This window comes from Tympanuchus pallidicinctus, unplaced genomic scaffold (assembly GCF_026119805.1).
Source record: "Tympanuchus pallidicinctus isolate F22 unplaced genomic scaffold, pur_lepc_1.0 scaffold4, whole genome shotgun sequence".
NCBI lineage: Eukaryota > Metazoa > Chordata > Aves > Galliformes > Phasianidae > Tympanuchus > Tympanuchus pallidicinctus.
Genome location: NW_026294758.1, coordinates 19917159 through 19944871, shown reverse-complemented (window position 1 = coordinate 19944871; position 27713 = coordinate 19917159). Strand labels below are relative to the sequence as shown.

The 27713-nt window shown below is 41.3% G+C and overlaps 1 protein-coding gene across 3 annotated transcripts in view; it reads left to right on the top strand.

Annotated features, from left to right (window-relative positions):
- The window catches only part of ABCA1 (ATP binding cassette subfamily A member 1), a 90442-nt gene that overhangs the window by 22804 nt on the left and 39925 nt on the right, over positions 1-27713 (top strand). For all 3 annotated transcript variants that reach the window (XM_052700350.1, XM_052700348.1, XM_052700349.1), the window contains exons 4-7: positions 630-771; positions 1507-1628; positions 19353-19474; positions 22452-22643. In XM_052700350.1, the coding sequence (XP_052556310.1) occupies positions 630-771; positions 1507-1628; positions 19353-19474; positions 22452-22643 (578 nt within the window). The remainder of the gene's footprint in view (positions 1-629; positions 772-1506; positions 1629-19352; positions 19475-22451; positions 22644-27713) is intronic.

Sequence of the window (27713 nt, the reverse complement as noted above, 5' to 3'; positions counted from 1 at the left end):
GCAGGTTCATTTGTGGAAAGCAGAGTGATAAGTCATCTCAGAAGCAGGATTATATGATAGAAGCCTTTCTTCTGGAGTCCGTGCGATTCACAGATACAAATGTCATACTGGTGGAGTCCTGCCATGGGCAGTTCATTACTGCTTTAACTCTCACCAGATTTTGTAACGTAAACAGGATGTGAATGTTGAAATATGACATAAGTAGGTCTTCAATAGCAAGAGTTGAAAACTTGTAATTGGTAGGCAGGTGTATAAGTGTTGGAACTCTGAAACTCAAACTGTTATGGAAGAGCAGTGACATACTTATCTCAGGTAAACCAACACAGGCAACTCACAAGTGCTGACCTTGTGCTTTTGCACTTACGATGCATGCAAGTGAGGAGAGAATTTTGAAAACAAAATAACCAGAAATAATGGTGCAATGTTCCTAACAAAGTGTAATTTTTAAGTGGAAGAGGTATGTTTGTGCAGAGAAGTTAACTCAACCTTTTTGAAGTTGACCATTATGCTCTCTTAAAAGCAGTGTGAGGCAATAAGCTGGACAGAATTGCTATTGCCCTTCTCTACTACATAGTTTTATGTCTATCATGTGTATTGTCTGTATCCTAACTATTGTGTTTTGGTTTTAGGTCACTTCCCAAACAAAGCTATGCCCTCAGCAGGAACATTGCCCTGGATACAGGGGATCATCTGCAATGCCAACAACCCTTGTTTCCGCTACCCAACACCAGGGGAATCCCCTGGTATTGTTGGAAACTTCAATGCGTCCATGTGAGTCTGCCTGCTTTTTCCCTATCTCTTTTCTCTGGGGAGCATATGGAAAGGGCATATTTTGAAGTCACCAGTTCTTTGTGTAACTCTGTGCTGTTGAGAGCCAAGTCTGTTGTCTTAGTGATCATTGTGAATTCACTCCACAAAAAGGTGAGATGCAAGGTCTGTTTTTCAGAGAGCCCTTTTCCCTGGCCGACAAACCTCTGAGATGAATGGTGTAGGAGTGAGAAACAGGATCTGATGGGACTCTCCTTCTTGTTTATTGCTGGCTAATGTATTACGGGAAGCTCCACTTACGGTCAGCATTGTTACACCCTGCCTTGTTTGCTGAATTTGTACTGTCAGGCCTGCTGAAGCTGATGCAGAACAAAAAGTGCCTTCAACCCAGAAAAACACTTGAAAAGGGATAATGGCATATTTAAAATATTGAGCTTTTGTGTGGAAGCAGTTAACAAGCAGCAGGAGGCCCTATCCATCCTAGTCTGAACTGCTTTCAAATGCTTGGAGGTTACTGACCTAACTTGTTTGACCCTGCTTTAGCAGTCATCTTTAATAAGGTTCCTTAATTTTCCCAGGAATCATCACCAAAGAAAGGGTTTGTTGTAGTGGAGAGAGCAGTGTCATAACTGAAGGGACTGAAGTTTAAAACTGGGACATGAAATTTTGTCTGTGAATACTGGCTTACAGAGCTGATGACTGCTGCTTTTTTTTTTGTTGTTGTTTGTTTTCCACCAGTGTTTCCCGCCTATTTTCAGATGCCAAAAGGTTACTCTTGTACAGCCAACAGGACACAAGCATAAAGGATGTCCAGACAGTCTTGGCAAAACTGCGGAAACTGGGAAACTTCTCTGGCTTAGGTAATGGCACGGCAGAAGGAGTCACCTACGTCTGATGTTTTTTGTCTAGTTAATTCTGCACATGTGTACATTCAGCATCTCTGCCCATGACAGGGAAACTGGAAGGTCCCCTCCGAACTAAGCCATTCTACGATTTCTGAAATGTGCAAGAACAGGAAGGTGCATGCTTATAACTGGTTGCTCATCAGTCTCTTTCCCATCTCTCAGAAGGAGCTTAAACCTCTCCAAGTTAGAGCTTTGTGTGCTCTTTAGATTATTTTGTGGAAGAGAAATGATGCCAAGGATAGCAGCTATTTTGGGTGTGATATTGCAGTCCTAAAACTTGTTGAAGTGAATTAAAATGCTTTCTTTCTTAAAGAACTTTAAGTGGTGGGTGTTTTGGAAAACACTACTTACTTTACTGTTTTGTCAGTGAAGCAACAAACCCCTTATGGCTGGAATTTACCCCTTTACTCCATAAGCTAATTAAGTTGTGATGGAGAGCAAATAAGCAGAAGTTGATGCTGGCTTATGGTTTGCTGACTATTCTCACTGTCAGATGACAATCAAATCTTCATTTTTCTTCTTGGTTTTTAGTTTCCCTGGGACAATTTGGAGTGGGATACTTTATTCTCTGCTATTGTCCAATAAGATTTTGAATTATAAATTCCAAAGAAAGTGTTTTGTCTTGAAGGTTCTTTAATATGTATCATAAAAACTGAAGATCTTTGTTTTCAGCTGACATAGGAAGATCTGCCATGTTTTCTTATCTGTCCAAATGAAAAGGTGGCTAGTGTGAGATCACACAGAAAGCTTGCAGCAGATCTGGGACTTGCAGCATCTTTACCCAGTCTTGGGGAATGTAACTGGTTTCTCATTATTGCTAAGTTTCTCTGACATGGCAACATGCTAGAATTTTTTTGGGTACTTTTCTCTGAAAGATTATTTTTCTTGGCTAATTTGTTGGTGCTGCATGCTTCTTTCAGAAGCAATGGAAATGAATGATTTGGAAAAAAAATACTTAGTGGAGCACAGCCACTGAGTGCTTTCATCTACAGTGAAAGCAGTCAGTGGCATTTCAGAGCTTTGTGCAAGTTGTCCCTCGTTTTACAATTATAGTGCTCTTTTCATCTGGGCATGACTCATGCTCCATGAAGGAAAATACCATGGTGGGCTGTGAATAGTTTCACGTGTCTAATGTGATCTGAGCATACTTTTAAGACTGAGGTATCCTTTTTATGTTCTTTCCTGTGTTTCTCAGTACATTGTGAGTCACTTTGAAATTGTCTTGTTACTGACAGGTTGCCAGATGTATGCTGGCTGTACGTACAGGCAGGTGTGTAAAGGCTTTGTCGTGGATCAACAACTCTCTCCCCTTCAGGGCTGTGAAGAATCCTGATGTGATCAGATGTGCAGGTGTTGGCGTGAGCTACTGCTTTCTTTCAGCATTACTTGTTGTTTACTAATGTGTAAACGACACACTTCATAGCAGGACTCAAAATCCGCAGTGCCAGGCAGCACCATTTTTTTTTTTTCACCTGAGTTTGGGGGGAGGAAAGGATATGTGGTGAACACAGGGATGAACCTGAACACAGACGATAATAAACATAATCAAAATCAGCTACAGCGACTGTATTCCTGAAGGAGAGATTGAAAGCACTTTAAAAGGGACTTGTCAAACCCTTGGTTTATCTCTGTGGTATTCTGGCAACAGCAAAAGTTGTCACCAGTGTCTGCATTGCTGTCTGCAAGTTAGATCTATCAAGGAGAGAAGATAATGGTGTTTTGTATTGAAACATGCAGTGAGCATCAAATATGGACATCTGTAAGAACATGATCAAATCTGTAAGCTGAAGCTCTCATTGCTGGGAAGGCTTGAGGGGGAGGAGTGATTGCAAGAAACATTTCTCACAGGGAGTATTGTACAGGAGAAAAGTCAGAATGCTTGTGTTTCTTTATACTGCAAAGACTAGAGTACTGACTGCAAAAAAAACAAGTGTCTGACAAGTCATCAAAGATCCTATTACTGTAATAAAGTAATTCAAATGTGTAGCTTAAAAAATCCTATATCAAGCCTCTGTGTCATTAGGGTGACAGACTGTCCATTGTTAGTATGGCTTGTAGGGAACAAAGCTTGTTTGTCCTTCTCATGATATGCTCATTTACAAAGCCTCCAGCCAGGAGGTCCCTTCTGCCCACTCTTAGGCTGGCTGATTCACTCTCTGGCAGCATGCATGAGACAGCATCCCTAATCTTAAAAGTGTCTGTGTTTATCCTTAGCAACACTTAGATCCCTGTTGTGCTGCTCTTCATGGAAAGGTGTGAGGAACGGCTTAAATCCCCTCCTCTCTGAGATACTTCCCCCACTAAGCAAAACCTAAGCAGATTGGAGTGGTGAATGTCAGATGAGAGCATGCTTCCAAAACTGAAGGGATGCCCTGAGTAATTAAAAGCCTTCCGGTGTACAGGAGTAAAACTCCTTTGCCTACTTTTGTTCAGTCATTTCCTGCAATTAGTAGGAAGGCTGATTACCTGATGAGTTGATCTTTTTTTTTTTTTTTTTTTTTAAATTTGTAATACCTGGATGTATACAAATATAACTTTGCAGCTTGAATTTTCCCAGAGATTAACAATATGCTCCGTTGTGACAGGGACTCACCTGCAATCTCTGCAGCTCCCTCTTCTTTTAGGCTGGTTTGATGTTCATTTTCCACACGCTTCCATTGCTGCTTGAAACTTTGAAAAAAGCTTCATGATCACCATGTAGGCAGTCTATGGGTCTATTTCTTTCAGATGTTTGAATTGGTGAAAAGAGAGTTTGTCAAAGTCCTTTGTCTTCAAACTTGTTTTCAAAAACAACTTTCATAAACCAATGTCCAAACAGGGACTGTTGGTGTTTAAACTGAAATGAAGCAGATTCTGAAGGCCTGGGAAGGGCACTTACACAGGTGGGCACCTGAAGGCACAGGAAGGGCACATGGCACTTACACAGGTGCCAGGAAGTCAGGAGGAGCCTTGGTTAAACACATGAGGTAGGACCCGGAGATTTTCTTAGGCAGTGCTTTGCACTCATGCCAACAGCCTTTGTGTCTGTTGTTTCTTGGTGTGATGAGAGGTGATCCCTCGGAGCAGGTTAGTCTTCCAGGAGCTAGAGAAATGGTCTGCTCTGCTCCAGAGCTTTTCAGTTAAGAAAGGAGGGTGGGCTCAGTTGGAAACAGCCAATGCTGTCTGTACAACACCTTTTCTTGCCAAGAGAAAACACTAACCAGTGATGAGAGGGACTTCAGCACCTGCAGCTGCATGGGGACTCTGTTCATGGCTGCTTTCAGCAAGCCATGAAATCTATGTGGATGCGCACACATACCACAGCACAGTCGATTTTGTGTGCAGATGCCAATGCCCTCTCCTTGCTAGCAGTTGTCACATTTCTGTCCAAGAATGTCACCAAGGTCTTCAACGTAAATATGATAAGGTGAACTACAGATCAGAACAGAGAGTCAAAGACCTTGGTGACTGCTCCTCCAAGAGCATGACATGGCTGTTGGGATTGCAGCCTACCATAGGCTTGGCACACTGGAAACAGGCACTGGCTTTGTAACAGTCCTCAGCACTGCTTTAGTGGAGGATAAAGTGGTACAATAAGCATTCCTTCTGTTCTGGAAGGTGGAGGTACTGCTTGCTTTTGGCTCTGAGGCATCCATTCTTTTTATCCTCTTCCTTACAACGCTTCCAAACATTTTGCTCAGCAATGCCATGAGATAATAAAAATCAAAAGGTAAAGTTAAAGGCATCTTCTGTGGTTGTTGCTAGCAGTTACATATAGAAGGCTGTTTAGCTGGTGTTTACTTCATTGACTCTTAGTTTTCAGTAATCCCACAGGACACATTTTTATTTTCCTTGAATCCAACCCAACTAAACAGTAAGGGAGCAATGAAGTAGGCAGGGGGAAACAAACATTGCCTAAGAAATTGCATCAGATCTTGGGCTGTTATTCTACACGTGCCCTCCCTTTCCTGGTTGTTTGCTAGATTACTGTCACCCACAGTTTAGGAGAAACGTCAGCTGGATGGCATCATCTGCTGATGTTGCGCCTTGATGTCTCTAAGACCTGTACAGACAGATGTACAGGCTGATGGGTCTGTGGGAGGTCTGGTCAGGGCTAGTGGTGCTACTTCTGTTTCAACAGGTAAAGAGTGATGAAGGGTGTGGGCTAAACAGTGGCCTTGGGAGAGGCTTTCTGGTGGTATGTGACCTGCTGTATGATTATTAGGATGCTCAGGGAAACAGGATGTTCTGCATTATCTACTAGATGACTTTGAGGTGATAGATAGCTCCCTCTTCAGTGTCTTCTCCCTAATAAAAATAACTCCACACCCTCAAGCTAAACATTTGAATCTGTTCTTCCACCTTCTTGCATCTCCATAAGTAAGCAAGTTCCCTCCTTGATTTATTTGGAAGGATCCTAGCAAAAACCAGCCAGGCTAGAATGAGGACTAACAAACCGTAAGTCTGGCTTTTGTGCCCAGAAATACAAGTGGTTGCAGGGTAGCATTCCTGGTATCTCATGGTAGGTTGTAAATACACAATTGGATGATCTGATACTGTGCTCCATTAGTGGCACATGGATCCTTGCTTTTCCTTCAGGCTGGGGAAATGCCATAAAAATATTGCCCTGTGGTACTGGTGGAGCAATCATGACTCTCAGGGATGTTCTAGGAAGTCCAGTTGTTGAACACGGTTTACTTTTAATGTGTTTTCGGTATGTGTTACTTTGTGTTAACCCTCAGCAGAGCACCCTGGGAGGTTTTTGGCAGTCTCCATGCTGCTGCTCTCAGCTCAAGGCGTGCAGCCAGCAAGGGCAGCCCAGATCTGTTTGGAAACAGAGGTAATTCTGCTTTGGTCAGGTGCAGTCTGTCAGCATGGAGCGCGTGGAAGAAGCTGCCAGCATTGGATACTCAAATTGTTCTGTCATGTGCCGTGTGGATTAGTTAGTTAGAAGACTCAGATGCGTACAGCAGTTTTCCCATGTCTACCTCCTTACCTTTTTTTTCACATCTCTGAGTCTCTCAGCAGGCACATATGTGAGTGTCCTTAGATATATTTTTTTTTTCCTTCTTTGAGGTGAATTGGAATTGTGCAGGCAACTGTGAATCTGGTAGAAAAACCTTTCCAAAGCCTTGGAAGAGCAGTTGAAGTCCCTTACTACAGGTAGTGAGTGAAGCCTCTGTGTCAATCCAGAGAGTTCATTTTCTCTGTTCTAAACTCCAGCAGGTAGGCTAGCAGTCGAGAGGTACCAAGACTGAAAAGACTTATTACAGCATTATTCATCCCAAATTTTGCATTCTGTAGTTAGCTGTGCAACTTTTTTGTTAGAGACATGGCATAGTATTTGCTGAACTACATGTTGGCTCACTTATCACTTCCACTGAAGTCTGCTTGTGCTTTTCTTAATATTTCAGAGGTTAAGATGAGATTAAAGTAATAAAATATTGCTGGTAGAAGTTTGGGTATGAAGGTCTACTCTACTATTTATTATTAAGAGCATCTTTCTTGCTTCCTACATGAACTTACGGAGATTTTTATTGTGCATTGTGGTTACATGACTGTGCCTACAGGTTGGGATGGGTAATCAGATACAGAATAGTATGCATTGGTGTCTTGTGTTTCTGCAGAACTGGGCTTTGTTGCCTGATTTTGGTCTGAACTTCCCTTCAGCAGAGATGTTATTGTAGTGAGAGGCATAGGTAGAATATCTGTATGTGTGAATGTAAGAGGGAAACATTAAAGAACCTTTGGAAGTGGAATTCAGAATGTCCAGTCAGCATTACATTATGTCTGGCCTTCCTGTAAATGATGCACTGTAAATGATGAGCTTGAGTAAAATAATTCAGAATCCTGTGACAGAAAACAATGTTCCATGTTAAAAAAACATACAAGGAAAATCACAAGCATGTCAGCATTGGTCTGTGTTGGCAGAGGGCTGCACTAGCATTTTGGTTGCTTTAAGGCTCACTATCCTGATGGTGCCAGCTTATAATTTGTCTGCACCATAACCACCAGTGCCCATAGTTAAAATTTGCCACAGTGCTTTTACAACAGACTAAAAAAAAGTTTAAAACATCATTATACTTTAAAGGCACTGTGTTTATCTTATCATTAATTTGTCTATATACAGTAGTGATAAAACCAGAATTGCTTATCATGCTTTTCACAGCATGTTTGGTATCAGCTGCAGAAGCAGGACAGCAGGAGATTTCTAGCGGTTTCTTTAGTTTCCTAAAACTCTCTTAAGCCTGTTTTTTCAATGCTGACTGCTATCCATACCCTGCAAATAAAATCAAGTGTTAAATGAACAGTTGCATCTTTCATGCTATCCTATTATCTCACTCACATGTAGAAATAACCTTATCAGCAAAGCTTCCTAACAAAAGTATGTTGCTGAAAATGCATTCTCAGTGCTAACTCCACTTTGTGTTTATATTCTCCGTTCTCCATCTGAGAATTTCTGGGTTTGTTCTCAGTGACTCCTGATCTTGGTAGACTGCCTAATTTGTAGAAGATTGTGTTTGTAGCCAAACTGAGATTGGATGAGAGAAGGAGCAACAGAGCGCTAACAGCAAGCACAGTATGAAAGCAGTCTCTTGGGTTCAGCTATTCTCAGGGCATTTCCATAGACTCTCACATGAAAGTGGCTGTCAGGACATTGCCACAGCTGGAAAAATCCCTGATCTTCTTGGTATCTGACTTGGTACTGAGGATGGAGCATGTGATTTTGATCAGACCTACTGTATCTCCAAAGTTAATATTTAATTCTGAAGCCTGTTCAGGTAGTAATACATTTAATCTTCAGTGTGCACTACAAACATTTATTATCGAATTCTACAGCATCCCTATGAGTTAAGTAAATAAACAGCTGCCAAGGAAATGGAGTTGTCCTTTTGCAAGATAGTAACATGTGACATAGTTTTAAATGTAGTCAAGGTGCAGTAAACGATGCTAGCTTGGAAATACTGTTGATGTTGAATCAAGGTTCATTTTTATCCAGGCAATATCACTGTTTGATCACTTTCTGTGAAAGTCCATAAAAAATGAATTTCTGTAGGCTGCCTTTTTCATGAGCATTCTGTTTGATTTACTTATTTTTGTTCTAAAATAAGTGATTGTCAGTGTTGGGATTCTGACTAAAATCAAACATCATATTCTATCTCCAGCTGCCAAACTTCTTTGTTGCTTCAACAAACAGCAATATTATCTCCAGTCCTAACTTTCTTAGTGCAGCTACATATTATCAAGTAGTGATTGCATTTTTTGGGAGATGAATTTCTAGTTCAGGTTGTGTTTTCTGCTTGTATCACACTTTGCAAGTTACTTGTTCACAGAGTTGGAAAAATCCTTTGAAATGGAGTGAAATTGCTGCAGAATACAAAGACAGTACACGTTTTTATGTTAACTGAATTTTAGTAATTAAGTGAGCTTGTTAAAACTGAGTATTGCTTGTGCCTCTGTGGAATGAGATTCCTTAGCTGAGGAAAAATAAGTTCCACTGCAGGCTTTGCCCTGTTTTTTTTTTCATTGGCATTACTGAGGTTCATGTGAACGGTATTTGGGCTGACCTGTGACATATATCCTCTATAAACAACCAAAGTTTCTTCTCCTTTCTGTTCAGCTTCAATTTTAAGGATGATGCAATAAAAGACCCAATTATAACATCCTTTCCTGTTGGTTTCTTAGCTTTACTGCTCTTCTAAAAAGGTAACTTTCTAGAGGCAAATATGCTTAAAAATTAGATTTCTGTTGACAGTGGTAGAGGGTTTGCATAAGCACAGTCAGTGCAATCAGAACTTAACAAGCATAACCTGTTACACCTCAAGACCTCCCTTCCATGCAGTTCTCTATGTATTTTAGCATATTCCCCTTAAACCTAGTTGGACCACATCTGAGGCTGACTCAGCACACACATATCAGAAGTGGATTTGTTGATGGGGCAAAGATAGTTTATGGTGAAAATAGCAGCATCTCAATCTGGATTATTCTTATGATTTGTATCAACCACATACTTAGTAAAGAACCAGCTGGTATCTAACTAATAAAATGGCACTTCAGAACATAAAAAAGAAAAAGCCACCACCAAAGCCCTTTGTCACTCTCAGCCAAGGTATGTACATGAAAGAAGGGTGCCCCAACAGTTGTTCTTGTAGTACATGCGCAGGTGTGTGACATCATCAGCAGTCATCAGATACCTCTGCTCGTCTATGTTATTCCCTTCTCTCTTCACACACTTGCTTACTGCCCAGCTAGTTGGGAAAACATTAATTAGGGTGCTGTAAAGCCAGGGAACAGAAATCAAGACAGTGGATCAATTCTTTAAGCTCGCAATTGTCTTCATCTTCATCCATGCTGCCTTTCTTTTCACGTTGTTTTGTACTAGTAGCTGGTGAAAGTAAAAGAAATAATTTTATTAAGATGTCCGTGTAGGTAAGGCTCAAGGTTCCTGTATCAGAACACATTTTTCTTCCACTTGATTGGGCAGGTCATGGATTCTGAAATGTATAGGACTGTGCTTCTAAAGCAACAAGTGGCACTGCTCTATGCTGTGTTTACTTGTAATGTTCTTGTCCTCTGCATGAAACAGGTGGCAGTAATGTACTCCATGATGCATTTTAAATAGGCAGGATACCAGTACTGAAGAGAGAAAATGGTCAGTATATGTTCCATCAAGAATGACGCTAAACTGAAGAATAAGCTCCTCAGGCTACCCAGGCAAGGTCATTTCTGAGCTTGCTGATGCTGATATAAGTAGCAATGCAGCATAGTACCTGAGATACAATAGACGTGATCTCTGGCTAAGACTTGGTGTGTGAATTTGGGCAGGCCACTTCCACTGTGTGTCTGCTTTTCAAACTGTGTTTTTCAAAGGCTGAAAAAGTTGTGGTTTTTTTTTAGCTATTTTGAAATGCTACTGCTCAATGATCAGGAGCTGAATGGTTGCAAAGGTTTCCCTAAACTTGTCAGAGAACATATTTTCTTGTTCCAGTGCTGAAGCTTGATTCTATTTTCCTTTGGACTTGAACCTTAAAAACAAAACTGAGCTATGTTATGACTAGCTTTCTGATGTTCATCTAAATTGAAGCGCAGGGAATAGTCGTGAGGGTTGAGGTCTTTTAGACATAGGCATATGTTCAGAATAAGTAGATGGTGCTCCTGCTTAAATTAATTGAACTATGGTGATTGGCTGATGCTTGTAAATCTTCAGTATTTTGGCTGTCTTTTGGATTGGTTTGAGTCTGGGAAGCAGTTTGTTCTGGAGCTAGCTTTTGCTGTTGTATGCTTGCTTGAGGAGCATGAGGACTTTGCCCTCAATCTAGAAGTTACGTCGTTTCCCGACAGTAGGGAAAACAAGATGCACTGTGACATCTTGTTGACATCAGACCTGGTATCATGTTAAGCCAGATATGAGCTGAGTTTCCCCAAATCTGTTCTGAGAGCAAGGAAGGGAGCTGTGGCAGGATGCAGCTTTACACTCAGAGAAGGTGTGGCTTTTTTCTTCTTTCTTACAGTGCAGAGCCAAGCAGTGGCCCTGCAAGATGGCCAGGCTGTTTTGATCCTGGGCAGCTTTTCCTGTTATTTTGCTTACAGTTCACCAGTACCCATACAGGTTTTGTAAGGAATGTCTTTCAAACTGTACACCTGGTGCTGGGCTGCTGCTGTTTGGAGTAGTGTGGTGTTGCTTGGGTGATTCTGCCTGCTGCTCTGTATCAGCTGTTCTGATACAGGTATTTTCTGTCTTTGAGTTGCAGTCTTCCAGATGCTTGCTCACGTATCCAACTCATGAAAATCCTTCCACTATTAGTAATGGTCATCTGATTAAAATGTCCAGTTCTGCTCTTTCCTATGAGTTGAATTTCCACTGAATTTGAGGTCACTTGCCCAAGTATAAGCAATGCTGGACTGGGTTCTTGTTGGTCACAGCTAGTACTTCCACTTAGATCCATGATTTTTGATAGCATAATTTTACACCACGCATTCTCACAGCACTTTGCCACTGGCATACTGGTCTTTGTTTTGTTTTGTTGTTTTTTTTTCTTCTGAATGTGACCATTCCATTTGTTTTCCAGTCTGTATTTATTGATTTCAATGTATTTTATTGTGTCTCTGAGTTGATGTTTCAGAGTATTCAAAATCTGCATGTTATCTAGGGCATAATGTTCCTAGTGCAGTCAAAATCTAAGCCTTATTTTTAGCAACCAACCCTTACCTTCTGGCTCTTTAGAAGCACTTCTGTGGCATTGCCAAGTATGTATTTTTTACTTCTGAGCTGGATTTGAACGTCAGAAACCTTCTCCATAGCCTGAAACATGTTCTATATATCACTTTTGAACATTTGTTTGTTGTAATAATGAAGCATCATATCTAGTCAGACCTAAGGTATGTTATCAGGGTTGACAAGCCAGTTCATAGGCTGGGAGATGTGTAGCTTATCCTTATTTTGTGAAAAATAGCAAGAGAATTTTCAACCTGTTTTAAGTGACGTGTGATTCGGAGCTTTGCTTACAATCTGCTTCTGAAAACAGTGAATGTATTTGACTTTTCTTAAAGCCTGCTTCATTTATTGTGCTGTTTGAAGCCCAAGTAGTTGTGGTTTTGTTTTGTTTTGTTTTCAGTAGGCAAGCTGTATTTCACAGTTGTCTGTGCTGATAACACAGCAGGGGAATAGGCAAGAATATCTTCTGTGGTATTATGCAAGACCTGGAGAGCGTGGGAGCTGGTGTGCATCCCTTCCTAGAAGCTTTGGAGGCTGCATTTGTTCACCATGTGGCTTTTCACTTCTTCACTGATGGAGAGGCTTTCTATTCCATTTTTGTCACACAAGAGGGTTTTTGGGACTTCAGGTAGTACCTAAGCAGAGATACAGCTTTGTGTTTCTTGCTGACTTTCCATATAAGTTTGAAGCTACCTTAAACTGTCTCTGCATTCTTGAAGCCGACATGCCCTGAATAAAAGCTAACCAATCTCTTGTATCAGTGCAGTGTGTCAGCTGTGCTTTCTATCAGAGCGGTTGTGCTGGCTGCTTTTTTAAAGCCCTTCTAAGCAAAAATGCTACCTTAAAGGGGAATGGAGTTGGCTCCAGAGCAGCCTGCAGGTCCAAGTTGCATGCTGACCTCCCAGTACTTCTCTTAATGTGCAGCGGTGTTTTGTCCAGTGTTTACATTTGGCTCATGGTGAGCAAAGCAACAACCTTCTACTGAAGGTGCCAAAGATGGCCTGAGAGAGTGCTGTGTCAGGAGTTCCTGATTAGCAAGTTCAACAAATCAAAAGATCATCCTGCCTGCATCTTCCAATTCCCTGTTCCCTGTTTCTCCTCCTGATCTTCTTCTAAACTCTGTGGCTGTTTTACTACACCATAAAAATGAGCTTGAAATCTCTCCTTGTGCCAGAGATAGACATGCTGCAGCAGTGGGACTTGTCTCTTGATGACAGTAAAATAGCATGATTGGTGGACCTCAAGCAAGGTGAACCTCTGGCAGGGGGAACCACTCTGATGTGCCTGTTAGCTTTGGTTATCCAATCACTTCTTAGTTCTCCATACTCACTTCTTCTGACAGTTTTCATCACAACAAGCAGGAAGGACGAGAGTAGTGAGCCCCCTCTACATGGGGGAAGGAAAGGGCAGGAAAGTGAGTACCTGTGGAACAGTGCATACCTTTATTCCAGGAGACATCCTAGCTACTGGAGGTGGATAGGAGGCTGCCACCTCTCCATACACTTCACCAGAGGACATAACAGAAACATCAAAATACAAGACTTTTGTTAAATGAATGCTCTCTTGGGTGTCAGTGAATGCCTCCACAGACAGCACTGTTACGTTTGTGATGGACAAGGCAGAGACTTATAGCCTACTATGAAAACACATCAAGCCATGGCTGCAGAGGGAACATCACTTTGATTGCAAGCAAATTGGACTTGTGTTTTCACACGGGAAGATTCTGCACAATAGGCCTGCTGAGCTGCTTGACTTCTTATCAACAAACCAGGACACTGCCTTCTAACTTGTCCAGAGGGCAGTTTTTGCTCCTGTCAGTCTCAGTAGAGATACAGGCAGTTCTGAGAGCTGTTCCCACAACATAGGGTGACGAATGCCTGCAAGGAAAGGAAAATTTAAACCATAGTAGCTGCTTTTAAAAAAAACTGTGTGTGTGTATATATATATATGTGTGTGTGTGTGTGTGTGTGTGTGTGTGTGTGTGTATGTGTGTGCATATCATATGTCACTTGATCATGCTTTCCAGATATGCTGCTTGAAGCTAGGGTTATGAGGGTGGATGAAAATTTGCTATCTTGCCAAAGCACAACAGTAGGTCATTTGGAAGCTCTACTTTTCACAGTAGGCTGTTGGCTTAGTGGGGTATAACACTATAACAGACTCATTTATTAGGAGATCATGATTTCCTTAGGATGAGCATCAATTCATGAGTCATTCAGGTTTCAGTTACACTGTTATTTTGTTCAGAAGCCTCTTTTTATGGGAAGTAGCCTCAGATAGTTCTGGTGTATAAATCAGTGGTGGGTAATGAGTGTGAAAACCAGATGAGGCATACAAGTGCACCTGTCACTTATTTTCTGAGGAATACTTCCTGTATTTTCTATGGAAAAATTAACATGAAATTGCATTGCATTAAAACCCTGAGGAGATGCTCTACAGCTCTCTCTCTACAGAATAGTAGTTTTGTCCCAACAGGTAACCAGGTACTGTGATCTGAACCTTCTTCCCTCACTGATTTCTTCTTTGTGTACTTGCAGAAGCCTGCTGTCCCTAATAATACTAAGGCTTTATTAGATGAGAAATGAAGGGCCATAGTTTCATAAAAGCTTCTCTGTTGTGTTGATGCTTGGATGTAAGGAGCACAGACTTAGCCAAAGAGTAGTAGACCTGCAAACTGCAATGGATACGCACCAAATAGCATAACTGTTTTCTGCCCTGAATGTTCTGTGAGTAGAAACTGAAATCCCCTGAAGATAAATAGGCACGCTTGTAGATGAAACACACTGCCATGCTTTCTTTTTAGTTTCTAAATTAAATGGCACAAATCCCCTTTTTCCTCTTCCTTCTCCCAGTTTTGTGTATGGACTTGCAGCCTCTGAAGCTGGGAAGTAAACAGGATATCTGACTATCAGACTGTTTTCAGTTGGTTCAAGTCAGTTTTAAAAACTGGTTGAAAATCTGGCTTATTGTAGATCATAGGCAAAGACCCTTTCAGCACAAAACTCACAAATTGAAGTCAGACCTGGTGAGCTTTGTACTTTACAGCTCATTGAGAGATGTTGAAATAACATTTGTGTGCCTTTTATTTTTAGAAGGCAGTGTTCAGGATATGAAAACTGTAGCCACAATTTCCGTGAGGTTTTTCTGCACTATTGTTTCATTTTTAAAAGACACTGCATCATTACATTTCTGAAGGCAGATATGAGCCCACTGCACTTCCAAGAGAAGCTAGAAAGAATTGGAGGGACATTTAGCTGAACACTCCTGCTCTCTAACCTATATCCACTTTTTTTTTGGTCTTTCTTGTCTGCAGATGTTCTCAGTATTGCTGGAAGTAGTAGCAGTTTGCCGTGGGACTAGTCATGGTCATATAAATACTAAGAGCAGCAATTTAAAATTGGTTACTCACTTTATCTTCTCTTGCTCTCCTCTTCCACATCAACTGTGTTAAGAGCCTCTAAAAGTAGCTGGTGATGTGTTTCCAGGGTGAGGAAAGTAAAAACCTCTGACTCTGGAGAATGTGTGAACCACAGTCACCTTCTTCACTTCACAATCTTCACTTCACAGTTCTGATCTGCAAGGATGTTAGACTGTTTTATCCATGATGTTTCTCATGATCTCACGTAGCAGTGACTTGCTATTATTTATAGTGAACATCTTTTGTTTTCCACCTTAACATAACCAGTAATGTAGCCAAATGCGGAGGTTCTGTTCTTCTTCTCAAGTTCATGTAGATGTACTGAGCCTCTTTTTCTGTTATCGTCACACTTATTTGTTTCTGAAGCTAGAAACAACCAGCCTAGCTCTGTGCACAGAAGTGAAGGTACATAAAGAGCTGAGCTGTTGGGAAACTGTCTTGAACTCAGCCCTTTGCATTCATTTGAAACAACTGACTTGCCCTGTATTTCATGAAGCCTGCATTTGTGAAATGCTGCCATGTGTGATTGTCTAATCCTGACCTGTGATTTCAGAGAGGAAGGGTGGTTTTGTGGTTAAGGCACAAGACTGCCAGCTCTGGAGACTTCTGCTGGAGACTTCCTTGCGTGACTGAGGGGAGACGCTTCTTCCTGCCCTGCATGGGAAGTGGTCTGTCTTCCTGCTTGTTTCATCTGTATGGTCACTATCTCCTGCTTTGCTGCTTCACAATACCTGAGTTGGAGCTAGTCAGAACAAAAGCATGTCAGTACTACTAGGCATGCTGGCGTGAAGGTGCTAATTCATGTTTTATAAGCACAGGCCTTGTTTGTTTTCTTTGCTGTCAGCTTTTTTTCCTTTGGGGTCAGGATTGCAAGTGCAAACATAGTCTATTGTGAATACCATCTATCTCACAATTTCTTCACTGTGAGACAGTGACATTGATTGCCATCCCACCAGAGAGATGGTTGACGTCAGATCTGATTGTGTTTGAGCATAGTGGCTCAGTCTGACCTCAGTTTGTACCCACTTTTGTGCCTGGGGCTCATCTTGGTTTGTGGGACCTGGGGATCTCAACAGGAGACTGTACCGTGTGGTGGTGGTGGGGAGAGCCTGCGGGACTGGTTTTCTCTTGTAGGTGATGAGAGGTTGTCCTTTCATGGCAGCAGAGCATGGGGGATGTCTTTCTTATGTGCCCCGTGAGTGCTACAGCTGCATTGCTCTGTGTTGGCTGGGTTTCAGTAGCCAACCAGACAAGTGCTTTTTGTCAATCTCTAGTGGGAGAGAAGATGCATCATGTTTGAACTGACACATTTTGCCTCGCATTTTTTGAGTAACTTGATAGTGTGTCTAGTGTTTGATTGTAAAGTGTGTTTTTCTACTCCAAGCTTTTGCATTATTAGGTAAGCTTAGTATTAGCCTTCAAAAGACTTATCTGTTTCTTTTGTTTACTATTTTTAGCGTGGTTCTTTTAACTAATGCTCTTATGTTTCCTTAGGCCCTAGCGGGTGAGCAACCTTGTGGGAGAATGATTGTTTTCAAGAGGAAATCTCTATTAACTCTCATATTTTTTAAACATCCAGGGCAGGAACTTAGACTGATGCCAGTGACTGTTGCTTTTGCGTGGCTTCACGTGCAGGTCATTATGCATGCCTCCACGTCTGAGAGTGATTGCATGAGATATGGAGCCACGAGCACTAGAAGTGGGATTGGATAGGGTGAGGGAGGATGTGGGGATGGCTGGCTGTTTGCTGTGGGTGGTGCAGCGTGACCGTGGTGTTGGGGTTTGGTCCTTTGGTCTTGCAGAGCTCCCATGTGTTGTCTCAGGAGGACAAGGGTTATGACATGGGATCATGCCCAGCCAGCTGGAAGCTAAGTATCGTCCCACAAGCTGTTCTGATCACTTCACATGCTGGTAACTTTATGTTCTGTTCCCGTCATGTTTTTTTCCAAACGATGATGATAACTCCTTCAGGCATTTGTAGGAGTTTCCTTAGAAGGCAGCTTTAATTTTCAGCAAATTGTAGTGCTGAGCAAGTCTGGAAATACTTGGCATAATAAAAAGGAAAGGGAAAAATGCCTAGTTAAGTCTGGATTGGTTAATTACAGCTGTGGAAGATGGCAGGTCGTTCATTCCCATCACAATTGTGGAGAGGCCAGCAGCAGTCATGGTGCTGCTCACGTTGCTTGCCTGCAGACACCTACTGCTTACTTTCACAGGACAGGCTCAGCATCCCTGCTTTCTCCTCTGAAAAAGTAAACAACCAGCAAGGAAGATATGAAAAAGTGGGAAGATTATTGCTTTGCTGCCTTTGTTTTTAAAAGTGAATGGCCCCTTTAGGAGAAGCACAAAACTCTGATCAAGGACAAAATAAATTAAAATGCTTGCAAACATCTGATCTTCCCATGCCAGGGTGCTTTCAGCCAGCTACCCCTTTGTCCCAACAGTTTCCGAACTGCGGATGATCTCACCAAAAAAAAAAACAAACAAGGCCCAGAAGTGTTCGGGGAACTCAGTGCCCTTAGGAAACAGCCGAGGAATCAGGGCTGGGGGTGACGTTTCTTTCGGCCTCGGTGAGCAATCCGGGGAGCAGAATGCTGTGGTCCCTACAGCGGCAGCTGGTTTCCGTGTGAGGAGGGCGGGGGAGAGAGAAGCCTTCGTCCCAGAGTAACCTCTGCATCGCCTCGGTGGAGGGCGGTGGCGGCGGTGGCTGCTCGCACGGAACAAGACGACAGGACGTTTGTAACCGGAGATGTGGATGAGGGAGCAATGACCGCCAGTAACCCCACGTGCTACGCTGCCAGAGCTGAGTGCCTAGCAGCCTGCCTCACCGCCTGGCCTGCATCAGCCCGGGCCCTGGCATGCGGCAGTGACCTTGGCTCCATGGATGGCAGCCAGCTCCTCGCGAGGGTTTTTCCGCAGGGTGGGTTTTCATGCAGGTATTGCCAGCCCAGTGGAGTGAAAAGCACAGCAGGAGGGAAAAAAATGCCGTGTGTAATGGCAGCTGATGTTCCTGCCAGAGGGGCTGCCTGCGTGACTTCCCTGTCAGGGCATGCTCTCTGCTGCTGTTTGCCGTGGGTTCTTGTCTCTCTTCCTCCAGCAGAAAAAGCAGCATAACGCCCAGCTGGCAGGCTTGGCATCTCCTGGATATCCTCACCCCAGTAAATCCCACGAGGCCTCCTCTTTCAGCTCTTCTGGCATAGGTGCTTTCCTCATCCCAGCTTATTTAAGCATGGTGAAGAAAGGGCTGGTCTCTTGAAAGAATGAAACAGCATGAGGGGCAGTTGCTTAAGCTGTAGGTTTGTGAACTTTAATATTGGACGTGGATTATAATTTCCAGATGATTCCCCTCTGCTGCCGGGGAGGTACAAATTTGTTTTAAAGCTTAAAGCTCCAGTGCCAGTGGCTTCAGAAGGTGAGGCCTTGGAGAAATAAAACAAAATAAGAAAATGCTTGTAGAAATGCTGACAGAATGGTTGTTTCTTAAATTTGCATGTGTTCCCATATTATCTGTTTTCTTTGTATCTGAATATGTTAGACTGTGACATAGTTTATTGTAGAGTACAAATAGTAGTTGTGTAGAGTGCATCCAATAGTTACTATTAGCATTAAATATTAGCATTAAATACAGGTCAGTAAATCCCTCCGAGGTCCATGAACCAGCTGGATCCTGCATTCAATAACAACATAGGGATTAAGAGAAGCTCCATCTTTGTACAAGGCTAACACTGGAATAGGTTTCACCCCAGAGCAGGGGGACAGGTTGGTCTGCTCCATTGCTTCTGTTTCTGATCAGCATGCGTGCAAATTGATTCCACACAGTAAACAAAATTGATCTTAAAAATTCCTTTTATATTTTTTTAGATAGAGGCATTATAGTTTGACATCTCTAAAAATTACCGTTCTTTACAGAGCATTTGCAAGCAGCTTCTACTTTCTCTGTGCTATTGTTTATATAATCCCCTCTCCCCTATTTGTCAGCTTTTGCTTTTCCTGTCCAATGCTCTCACATTAATTTCCTTTTGGCTTTGCTCTGACTAAAATGTTGCTTTGTTGTGTCACCTTGCAGACATGAAGCTTCGGGATTTCCTGGTTGAAAATGAGACATTCTCAGACTTTCTCCATCATAATGTGTCCATGCCATCTTCTGCAGTAGAGGAGCTACTGAATGCAGAGGTCAATCTCCAGAAGGTAAAGAGCACTTTCAACCACTATTATAATGGTTACTATATTGTTTGTTTAATTGTTGTGCTGAGAATCCACAGCGCAGGACCCCTCTGTGCTAGGTGTTGTACAAAAACAGAGGAATATGTAATCCTCATTTCTCTCCTCCTCCTCCTCCTAATGCTCAACTTACTGTCTTATTTTTGTAAGCTGTAAAAGGACTCTAAGACCCATATGAAAGTATTTTGATCAGCATTAGTAAGTAGCCTCGTATCCTTCAGGTTAAATGGAATTTCCTCTTTCCCATTTCTTTTTTTTCCCCCCCCCGCCCAGTGAAACATTCGTTGTGTTGGTAGTGCTGCTGGAACTGTTCTTCTTTGATTAGAAATAAAAAAAAAGTGCTTGTTTTTGTTCTGCTGCTGAGCATGGACTGGATTATGGTTTGTGTGCCACTCTGCCATGGATTCCTGTGCAGCAGAGGGAAGTATGTTTTTTGTTCTGTGACCAACTCTTCAAGAAAGACAATATGTTGTGTAGCACATGTGATCTCATGTGACTGGACTGGAGGCCCTGTCTATCACTGTCAAGCTCAGAGTATTTTTTTTACTAGCCTGCATGAATTGGTCCACCTCTTGCAGCATTCTTTCTGCTGCAGGAATCAGATCTGGTTGCTTCAGATTTCAAAAGAAGACCTGTGGTCCTCTTAAGTCACTGTGAGTGCAGGAGGAGAAGGAAAACCATCCAGTGTGCTTCCCAGCTCCAGACCAGATCTCTTCTTTGAAATGGAGTGATGAATAGTTCTTTGAAACTTTGTTTTCATGTAGTTACAGATCTTGCCTGCTTGCACATATTGTCTCACCCTTCAGTGGCTTCTGTCAAGCCATCTGCTTCAGCACAGTTTGACAGCTAAACATAAAAGTTATAGATAAGTTGTACTAAGAGGAGTGGAAAAATTTTTTACCTGTTCTAAATAACAGGTTTTGTTTTATTTGAAACAAATTTGGTTGAAATTCATAGTAAATTAATACATGCTATGGATGGTTCTGGAAAAGAGTGACCAAAAGAGTTGAACTGGTTAGGTACTCATTCTCCCTCAAGTGATGGAAAAGCAAACAGATCTTTTAGCAGGCAGAAATGCTTGCTCTGATCTTGCACCATGTGACTGCCATTTTGATCGTGCTAGTACTGGTAAAACTGACAAAAATATGAACAGTGACTGAGGATGGTAGAAGGATTTGTTCCTCCTTGTTTTGGACTCATGTTGTGCCGGTGGAGATTCAGATTGGACATTAGGAAAAACATCTTTGAAAGAGTGATCAGGTGTTGAAACAGGCTCTAGAACAGTCTGCCTAGGGAGTGGTGGAGTTATTACTCCTGTAGGTGTTCAGGAAACATTTAGATGTTGCAGTAAGGGACATGGTTCAGTGGAAAATATTGATGTTGGTGAATGGTTGGACTGGATGATTTTGGAGGTCTTTTCCAACGTTGGTGATTCTACAGTTCTGTAGTTTTCTGAGTGAACGCTGAGACATGTTGATTTTCTGTATGACCACTCAGGGAAGTTGTTTTTCATTGAGCCCACATCTCCTGAAACTCATCCCAGTTCCATAGAAATATCCTCTCTTGAGCATGATTATGAAGTGATACTAATAATGCTGGCATAAAAAAAAAAAAGGTCTATTTCAGAAGGCTAGTTGTCTTGATGCAGGAACTATTCTGTTTATTCAGTCCAGTGTACAGCATAAAAACATCCTATTTTTGGCATCTGGATGCAGACTAAAGTTAAAAGTTTGCATAAGTGTTGCGTTAGAAATTTCAATCTCATCTGCTTGTTTTCTGAACATAGTGCACTTTTTTTCTCCTGGATTGTTGGTGCCCTTTTGGTTTTGAAAGACAAGAAAATTCTCAGACTTACCCAGCATGATTCAGGAATTGTTAACTCTTCTGGGATGTAAATCAATTCTCTTTATTTGTTGCTGGAGGTTGGGCAATTCGTGTTGGGTATTACAGAAGAACAGAAGATATGAACCATAAAGCTGATGTTCACAGCATGTTCACAGTAAAATTGTTAACTCCGTCTAGCCCCAAGGTAAACAAATAATCTTTTCAAAATAAGATTCCAGATTTTCCCTGTGTTCATCATCTTTATGAAGTGTGTATCTGTTTGCCAGGTACATATTTTTTTGTTCAGCAAATCCAGATGCTGTACTGACCTTTGTAAAGTAACAAACTTGGCTATTAGGGCTGAAAGGTACATGTGATTATTCAGAATAATTTAATGCATTTTCTTCACAAACAAGGTGATTCCTTGCAGATGAGTAAAACTTATCCACTAGCAATCCATCACCTTAAATAAAAATATGGCCTTAAAAAAAGACTCTAGGATCTTATCTCTTGTTTTTTTGCAGTCGCTAGAATAATTCTTATTTTGGTAATAGATTATCTGCCCCAAAACATTGCAAAATGCTTATCTTGGCTATTAGTAAAGAGATGTATCAGAGCTACAGGAGAAGGTGATCCTGATCCTGACCACACAAAAAATGTGACTGGCAAATACATATAGCTAAGGATTTTGGAATATAGGTCTGTTGCCCTTCACATATATTTGCCAGACTTGTGTCTTGACACAAGCCTTTTTTTTTTTTTTCGTCTCTATGGCTCACTTCCCAGAAGACTGAAGATTGGGAAATGCATGTGCCATTGGTTGGAGGAAATGGCTGCTGTGGAGGACAGGATTACTGTTGCTCTGTGCACGTGTGCAGGAATGTGGAGAAAGACCTGCCTCCTCCAGCATTTTTTCTCCCTGTACTATGAAGGGAAACATGTTTTTCTTGGAATTTAGAGTTGTGTATGGGTCAAGATCTTGCAACTTGTGGAGAAAAATGCCCTCTTCCCTCTATCTGGAATTGTTATGATGAATGGTTAGTTCTGTAGAGGTGATAACCAGCTTTGTGCAATGAAACCTGCACGTGGGGAGATTCATATGCTTTTCTTGCTTTTCTAGGTCGTAGTGTCTGGCTACCGAATGCAGCTACGAGATCTCTGCAATAGCTCAGCGCTGTCTGAATTTCTTACAATCCAAAATCGCTCAGTGGCCATGGACTCTGAAGTTTTCCTTTGCACCTTACCAAAGGAAACACTCCATGCAGCTGAGCAATCCTTCCGTGCTAACCTGAATCCTTTGAAGCCTCTTCAGGTGAGTCTGCTGGTCACACTTCTGAGAAAGCAGTCATTGACACTGATATTTTCAAGGGGTTTCAATCTGGGAATTTATTACTGTATTTTCAGAGTGAATTCTTTATTGGTATGAGGAAGAAGAACTGCAGTCTTTAACTCTGAAGCTTGAATTTCCTGCCCCTTCCGCTGCAGTATTATTTGAGTAGTGTAAATGCATGTAAACTATATTTAATTTGTCAAGAGGAGAATATTTATGTTGTGTAGTAACATACAAATGCTTGATTGTCACTATGTTTTGGTCAAATGTAGTATCTCAGCTGAAGTTATCACAGATGTTACACCAACTCCTGATGAGTACCGAAAATTCATTGCTGCAATTACCAATGGGTCACTGAGTGCAGAAGTTCTAGCCAGTAGCAGGCCACAACCTCTGAGCAGATTTAATTCAAAGAAAGAGTCAGCTTTTAAATACTGTTTGAAAAGTTGAACAATTAAATGGATTTTGGAGCAAGTGCTTCAAAACTCATTGAATTTCAAGAAAACACATAATTTATGGGGTATTTGGAGTTTGGAGCAGAATTAGTTGTTTATCCAAAGCATAGAAAGGATGCTTTATATTAGGTCCACAATATCTGGACAAAGGCAAAAGTTTTTAGAGGTTAGCAGTGAAAGTATCAGAGGGAAGGGACCACAGAACTCAGTGGTAAACAAACACTTTCTTGTCTGTACTGGAAGAAATAAACTTCAGCTGTGGGAGTTTTCCAGGTTTGACGAGCCTTTCAGATCAGAAAGTCATGTACCACTTGTTTGTCTTTGTCCCCAGTCAAAGAGAGATCATTAACAAGTACTGGAGTCACGTTACTGATCAGTGCAGTGCACTGTGGTCATCTATCTTTCTCTGCAGCTCATTTTCTGTTTTCCATATGTCCTTCATCCACATTTGTTCTTTCTTTCTAGAAGATCAAAAGTATTGAGAGATGGGGTAACCATATTGAAATCGCTCCTGAAACAAAAATGAGCTATTTTGAAAATTGATGGCTATAAGCATTTTCTTATGTACAGTTATATGTATATTTGTGCATGTACTTTAAATCATTCAGAGATTTTTAAGACTGAGTGGAATGAAAGTTGCCAGTTAGTACCACTCAGCAGTGATCTTCTGGGCCCTCCAAAAGACTGAGCATCACTTTTCTCATTTTTGGAAGTCTTTATCTGTGTCTCATTTATTACATCTCTATTGTTTACTGCTAAAAGAAAACAGTTATAAGCAGCTGTGATTGTGTCTCCTGGCAACAGCCATGTAGATAAAAGACAATATGTGCAAATTTGGCTGACTTCTGAGAAGCTTGTTCATGATCTCGGCTTCACAAAAGGCCAAGCCATGAAGCCAGCAGTAAACCTGTTGTGAATTGTACACTATCTTATAAAGGTCCATAGTTTTCTTCAGAGAAGTCTAACAGGCTAGTAAAATCTACTGTAATGCCTTAGTGAAATAAGACCAACAGGCTTCAAAATGGCAAAATGAATAAAATATTACTAGGATCATGTCGACGCATTTGAAACTTAGTGGCTTTAAAGGCTAAAAAAACTGCTTTGACCTGCAGTGACATCTTGGAACAAAGAATGGACTTTCTGTTCTTAAACAAAGAATGCTTTTGATTAATAGATTATCATTAAAGGCACTGGGGGTCAAATCTTGGAAAAGCATACTGAAGCTAGCATGCACTCTATCCACTGCAGAGCCTTCAAACCAAAAGTAGCAAGTTGATTGTCCCAGAGATTTGTTTTTAATTTTTTGCTTAATCTCTTTGATGTTAGTAAGTAAAAGTAAGGGCCAAGTCAGATGCAAGTAGTACAGAAATTTAGAGGTTGTTTTGTGGCTTGTGATGAGACCTGATCTCTACTGGTTTTTGAAGAGTCAGAGAAAAAGCATCTTAAAATAATAGGTTGATACTGTTGGGGTGATGGGGACTTTCAACAACATACAACAATTCTATAAATGTGGTACTGAGGTCTTCAACAGTAACACTCAATTTTTTCCACTTAAATATCTGGAAAGTAGACTGGCTGTAGTTTCTTGAACACTTCATCTGGAAAACTCAAGGCAGCATCCACGTGTTTGTTCTTGCCTATCTACATTCCTCTTTGCTGTTCTCTCTGCAAGACCGTGCAGCAAATTGCATTATGGAATCAGTTCTGGATTATAAGTGACTAACATGACTGTGTGTGGTGAAGGATGAAGAAGGGGTTGGTACAAGACTGGGAACCTGGTAGTTGGAGTGTGCGTGTTTGGATTGAGACCCCTATACCATCATTTGCTTCTACCATCCGTAAGCATTCTATGCACTTGCAGGCTGAGGGAGAAATAAGTGTTCAGGTAACTCATAGCAAGACAGTAATTATTGGCAAATTTTGAACAGAGCACAGTTTTAAAAAGAAAATTACTACAGCTGCACAGTGAATTGCATGAGCTCTGAATGTCACAGCAGTGCAAAGAAAGTTTTAAAAAATAGGCAAAATCTGAACATTTGTCTTTGCATACCTCCTCATCTCTTCTATCCAGAACAGCCTGAACTTTGCACAAATTGGACTAGTACAGTAAAGATAAAGGACTTCCAATTAAAACTGTACATGAAGCTTTCTAGCTCTGCAGTTCATCCTCTGTGTGACTTTCATTTAGCTGGCTCTCTTGGGTAAAAATACAAAGTCAAGATGGCATAGGCTTGGAGGTTCAGGTGTGCCTCCTTGTTCTCTGTTACATAAGGACTTATTTGGGCTGGGCTGTTTTGGTGGAAACATGGAATTAAATTAGGAAGTGATCACAGACTCGCATGGCAGAGGATCCACTTCACTTCTGCATGGGCTATTCACGTGTTTATAAAAGCCAAATTCAGTTTTCCAGGACTCATGTGCCAGTTTTCATTCATGAAGACCTTGTTCCCAACATAAGAAGTGAAGACCTTAGGACACTGTGTAAAGGATGATTGCAAGCTTGTCTTCTTGAGGTTTGTCTTCCACTGGATGTGCTCAGTGAAAATGAATTGAGGCAGGATAAGCTATCTGGGGAAAAAACAGAGAAATTGAACCCCTAATACCATGTACGCAGTTTGTCTTTTCAACTTTCTCTCTGTGCTTGACCAGCAAGTTATCCTGTGGAAGAACTCTGCAATTTGGGGAAGGTTACAGGATCCCATACTTAACCAAGAATGGTGTCAATAAGTCGGAGGTATTCCAACAGACTGATGTTGTTCTGGGAAAGGGCTCTTAGAGCATAAAATTACTTGTCTGTGCAACAGCTTTTACCTTCTTAAACCTCTCCAGTTTTGTAAACAACTTGAGGGGAGGAAGTTAAGTGGCAGAGACAATTGAAACTGCTCCTGTGGGATTTCATCTCTGCAGTGCTTCTCGAGAAGGGCTTCATTGCATTCACTTCCAGTGGTTTGCAATAAGTTACAAATATGTTGTGGCTCGTGTACTGTAGTGGTCCTGGAAGGAATATGGGTGAGCACATGAAAATCCAGTTGTTCTTTTCCCTTCATAATGCAGTTGGTATTTTGTCATATGATTAGCGTGAACTAAGCATCGAATAATAAGTGCATTTCAGTTGAAAAAATGGCTTTAGAAAATGTAAATACATGCTGTAGTTGAGCTTGTGGCTTTCCTTGCTCTTTTGAGTGTTTTCAGTGGAGCACAATGACATCATGATTTCAAGCAGCTGTACTTTTGGACTTCCACTCCCAGGAAACAAAAGCAGAAACATAAAGCATGTGATTTTTCTGCAAAGTTCAGTGTTAAGTTTCCACTAAGATCAGCGTAAAACTGTGGTAACTATTTCAAAGCAAACACAGCAGAGTGGTGTTGCTGAACAAAGGCATTTAGGTGTTGTGATGTAACAAATAACTGGATTATGTTATGACCTTTTGACACTTTGAATACAGATGTATTCTCCTGCATATTAAACAGTTGTGTATCGCTTTGAGCAGGAAAGGACAGGTATATTCAGTGCTTCTCTTGATTTTGCAATCAACTGTAGTTACCTGAAGTATTTCCCTAATTTGAGTCCTGTAAGTGCACACATGCAAGCACAGAATGAAGTCAGTGCAGTGTGTAACTCCAGAGTACTGAGAGATTTGCATGCCCTAAAGGACAGGTCTAGATGAAGGCAAGACTTACCAGCTGCTAGCACAGTAATTGTATGGGGGCAGTTCTGTTCAAAACCTGTAAGAATGTTCTTTCTGCCGTGTGCCTAGAGAAGACAGGTGATGTTTTCCAGCATTTCATAATGACATCAACATGTCATTACCCCCACACTGTTTTAGTGCAGCCACCTAGTAAATACACTGTCACAGTGGGAGTGATCTTACTTTAAATGAATCTTAATGTTCAGTAGTTTTGGTAAGCTTTTTTTCTTTATGAAGTTTTCTCAGTCTTTTTCAAAACCATGTTAACTTTTTTCTTCAGCACTGCATAACATCTGCATAATTTCTCCATTTTGGCTGAGTTGTCTATGAAGTAGTTCTATTGGTTTGTTTTAAACTGATACTCAGAATGGAAGTCCTCTATGATGAGGCACGGTGAACCATCATCTCCTATTCACACTCTCCATCCCACTTGTAATTCTGCAGACCTCTGTCATGTCCTGTATCTGTCATTACAGTTTCTTTTGGAAGAACTGTGGGCTGTTGTTCTTCCTTCAGAAGCCATTTGTATCTTAATTGTGCTTGCAGTCCTTTTCTGTACTTGTATTCTTTTAGAGGTGGAGGATCCAAAATGGCACTTAGTTCCTGAGAAATAGGAATGGATTGTGGAATTATATTTATGTTGACCTGTCTTATCATTCTATGCTTAAGATCTCATTCTAATTTTAAAATCTCTTTTTTGAGTGACAGTAGATACCCAGGGATATTTCAAGGTAGAACTGTCTCCTCTGCATGTACTTTACTTTGCAGCACTGAATTTTATTTGGCATATTATAACCGCATGTCAACATGAATCCTTTCACTAATCCTTTGCAATTCACTTTTGACTTTCACTGCTCTGAACCAATTAGTATCATCAGAAAACTCTTCCTCATCTGCCCCATCCCCGA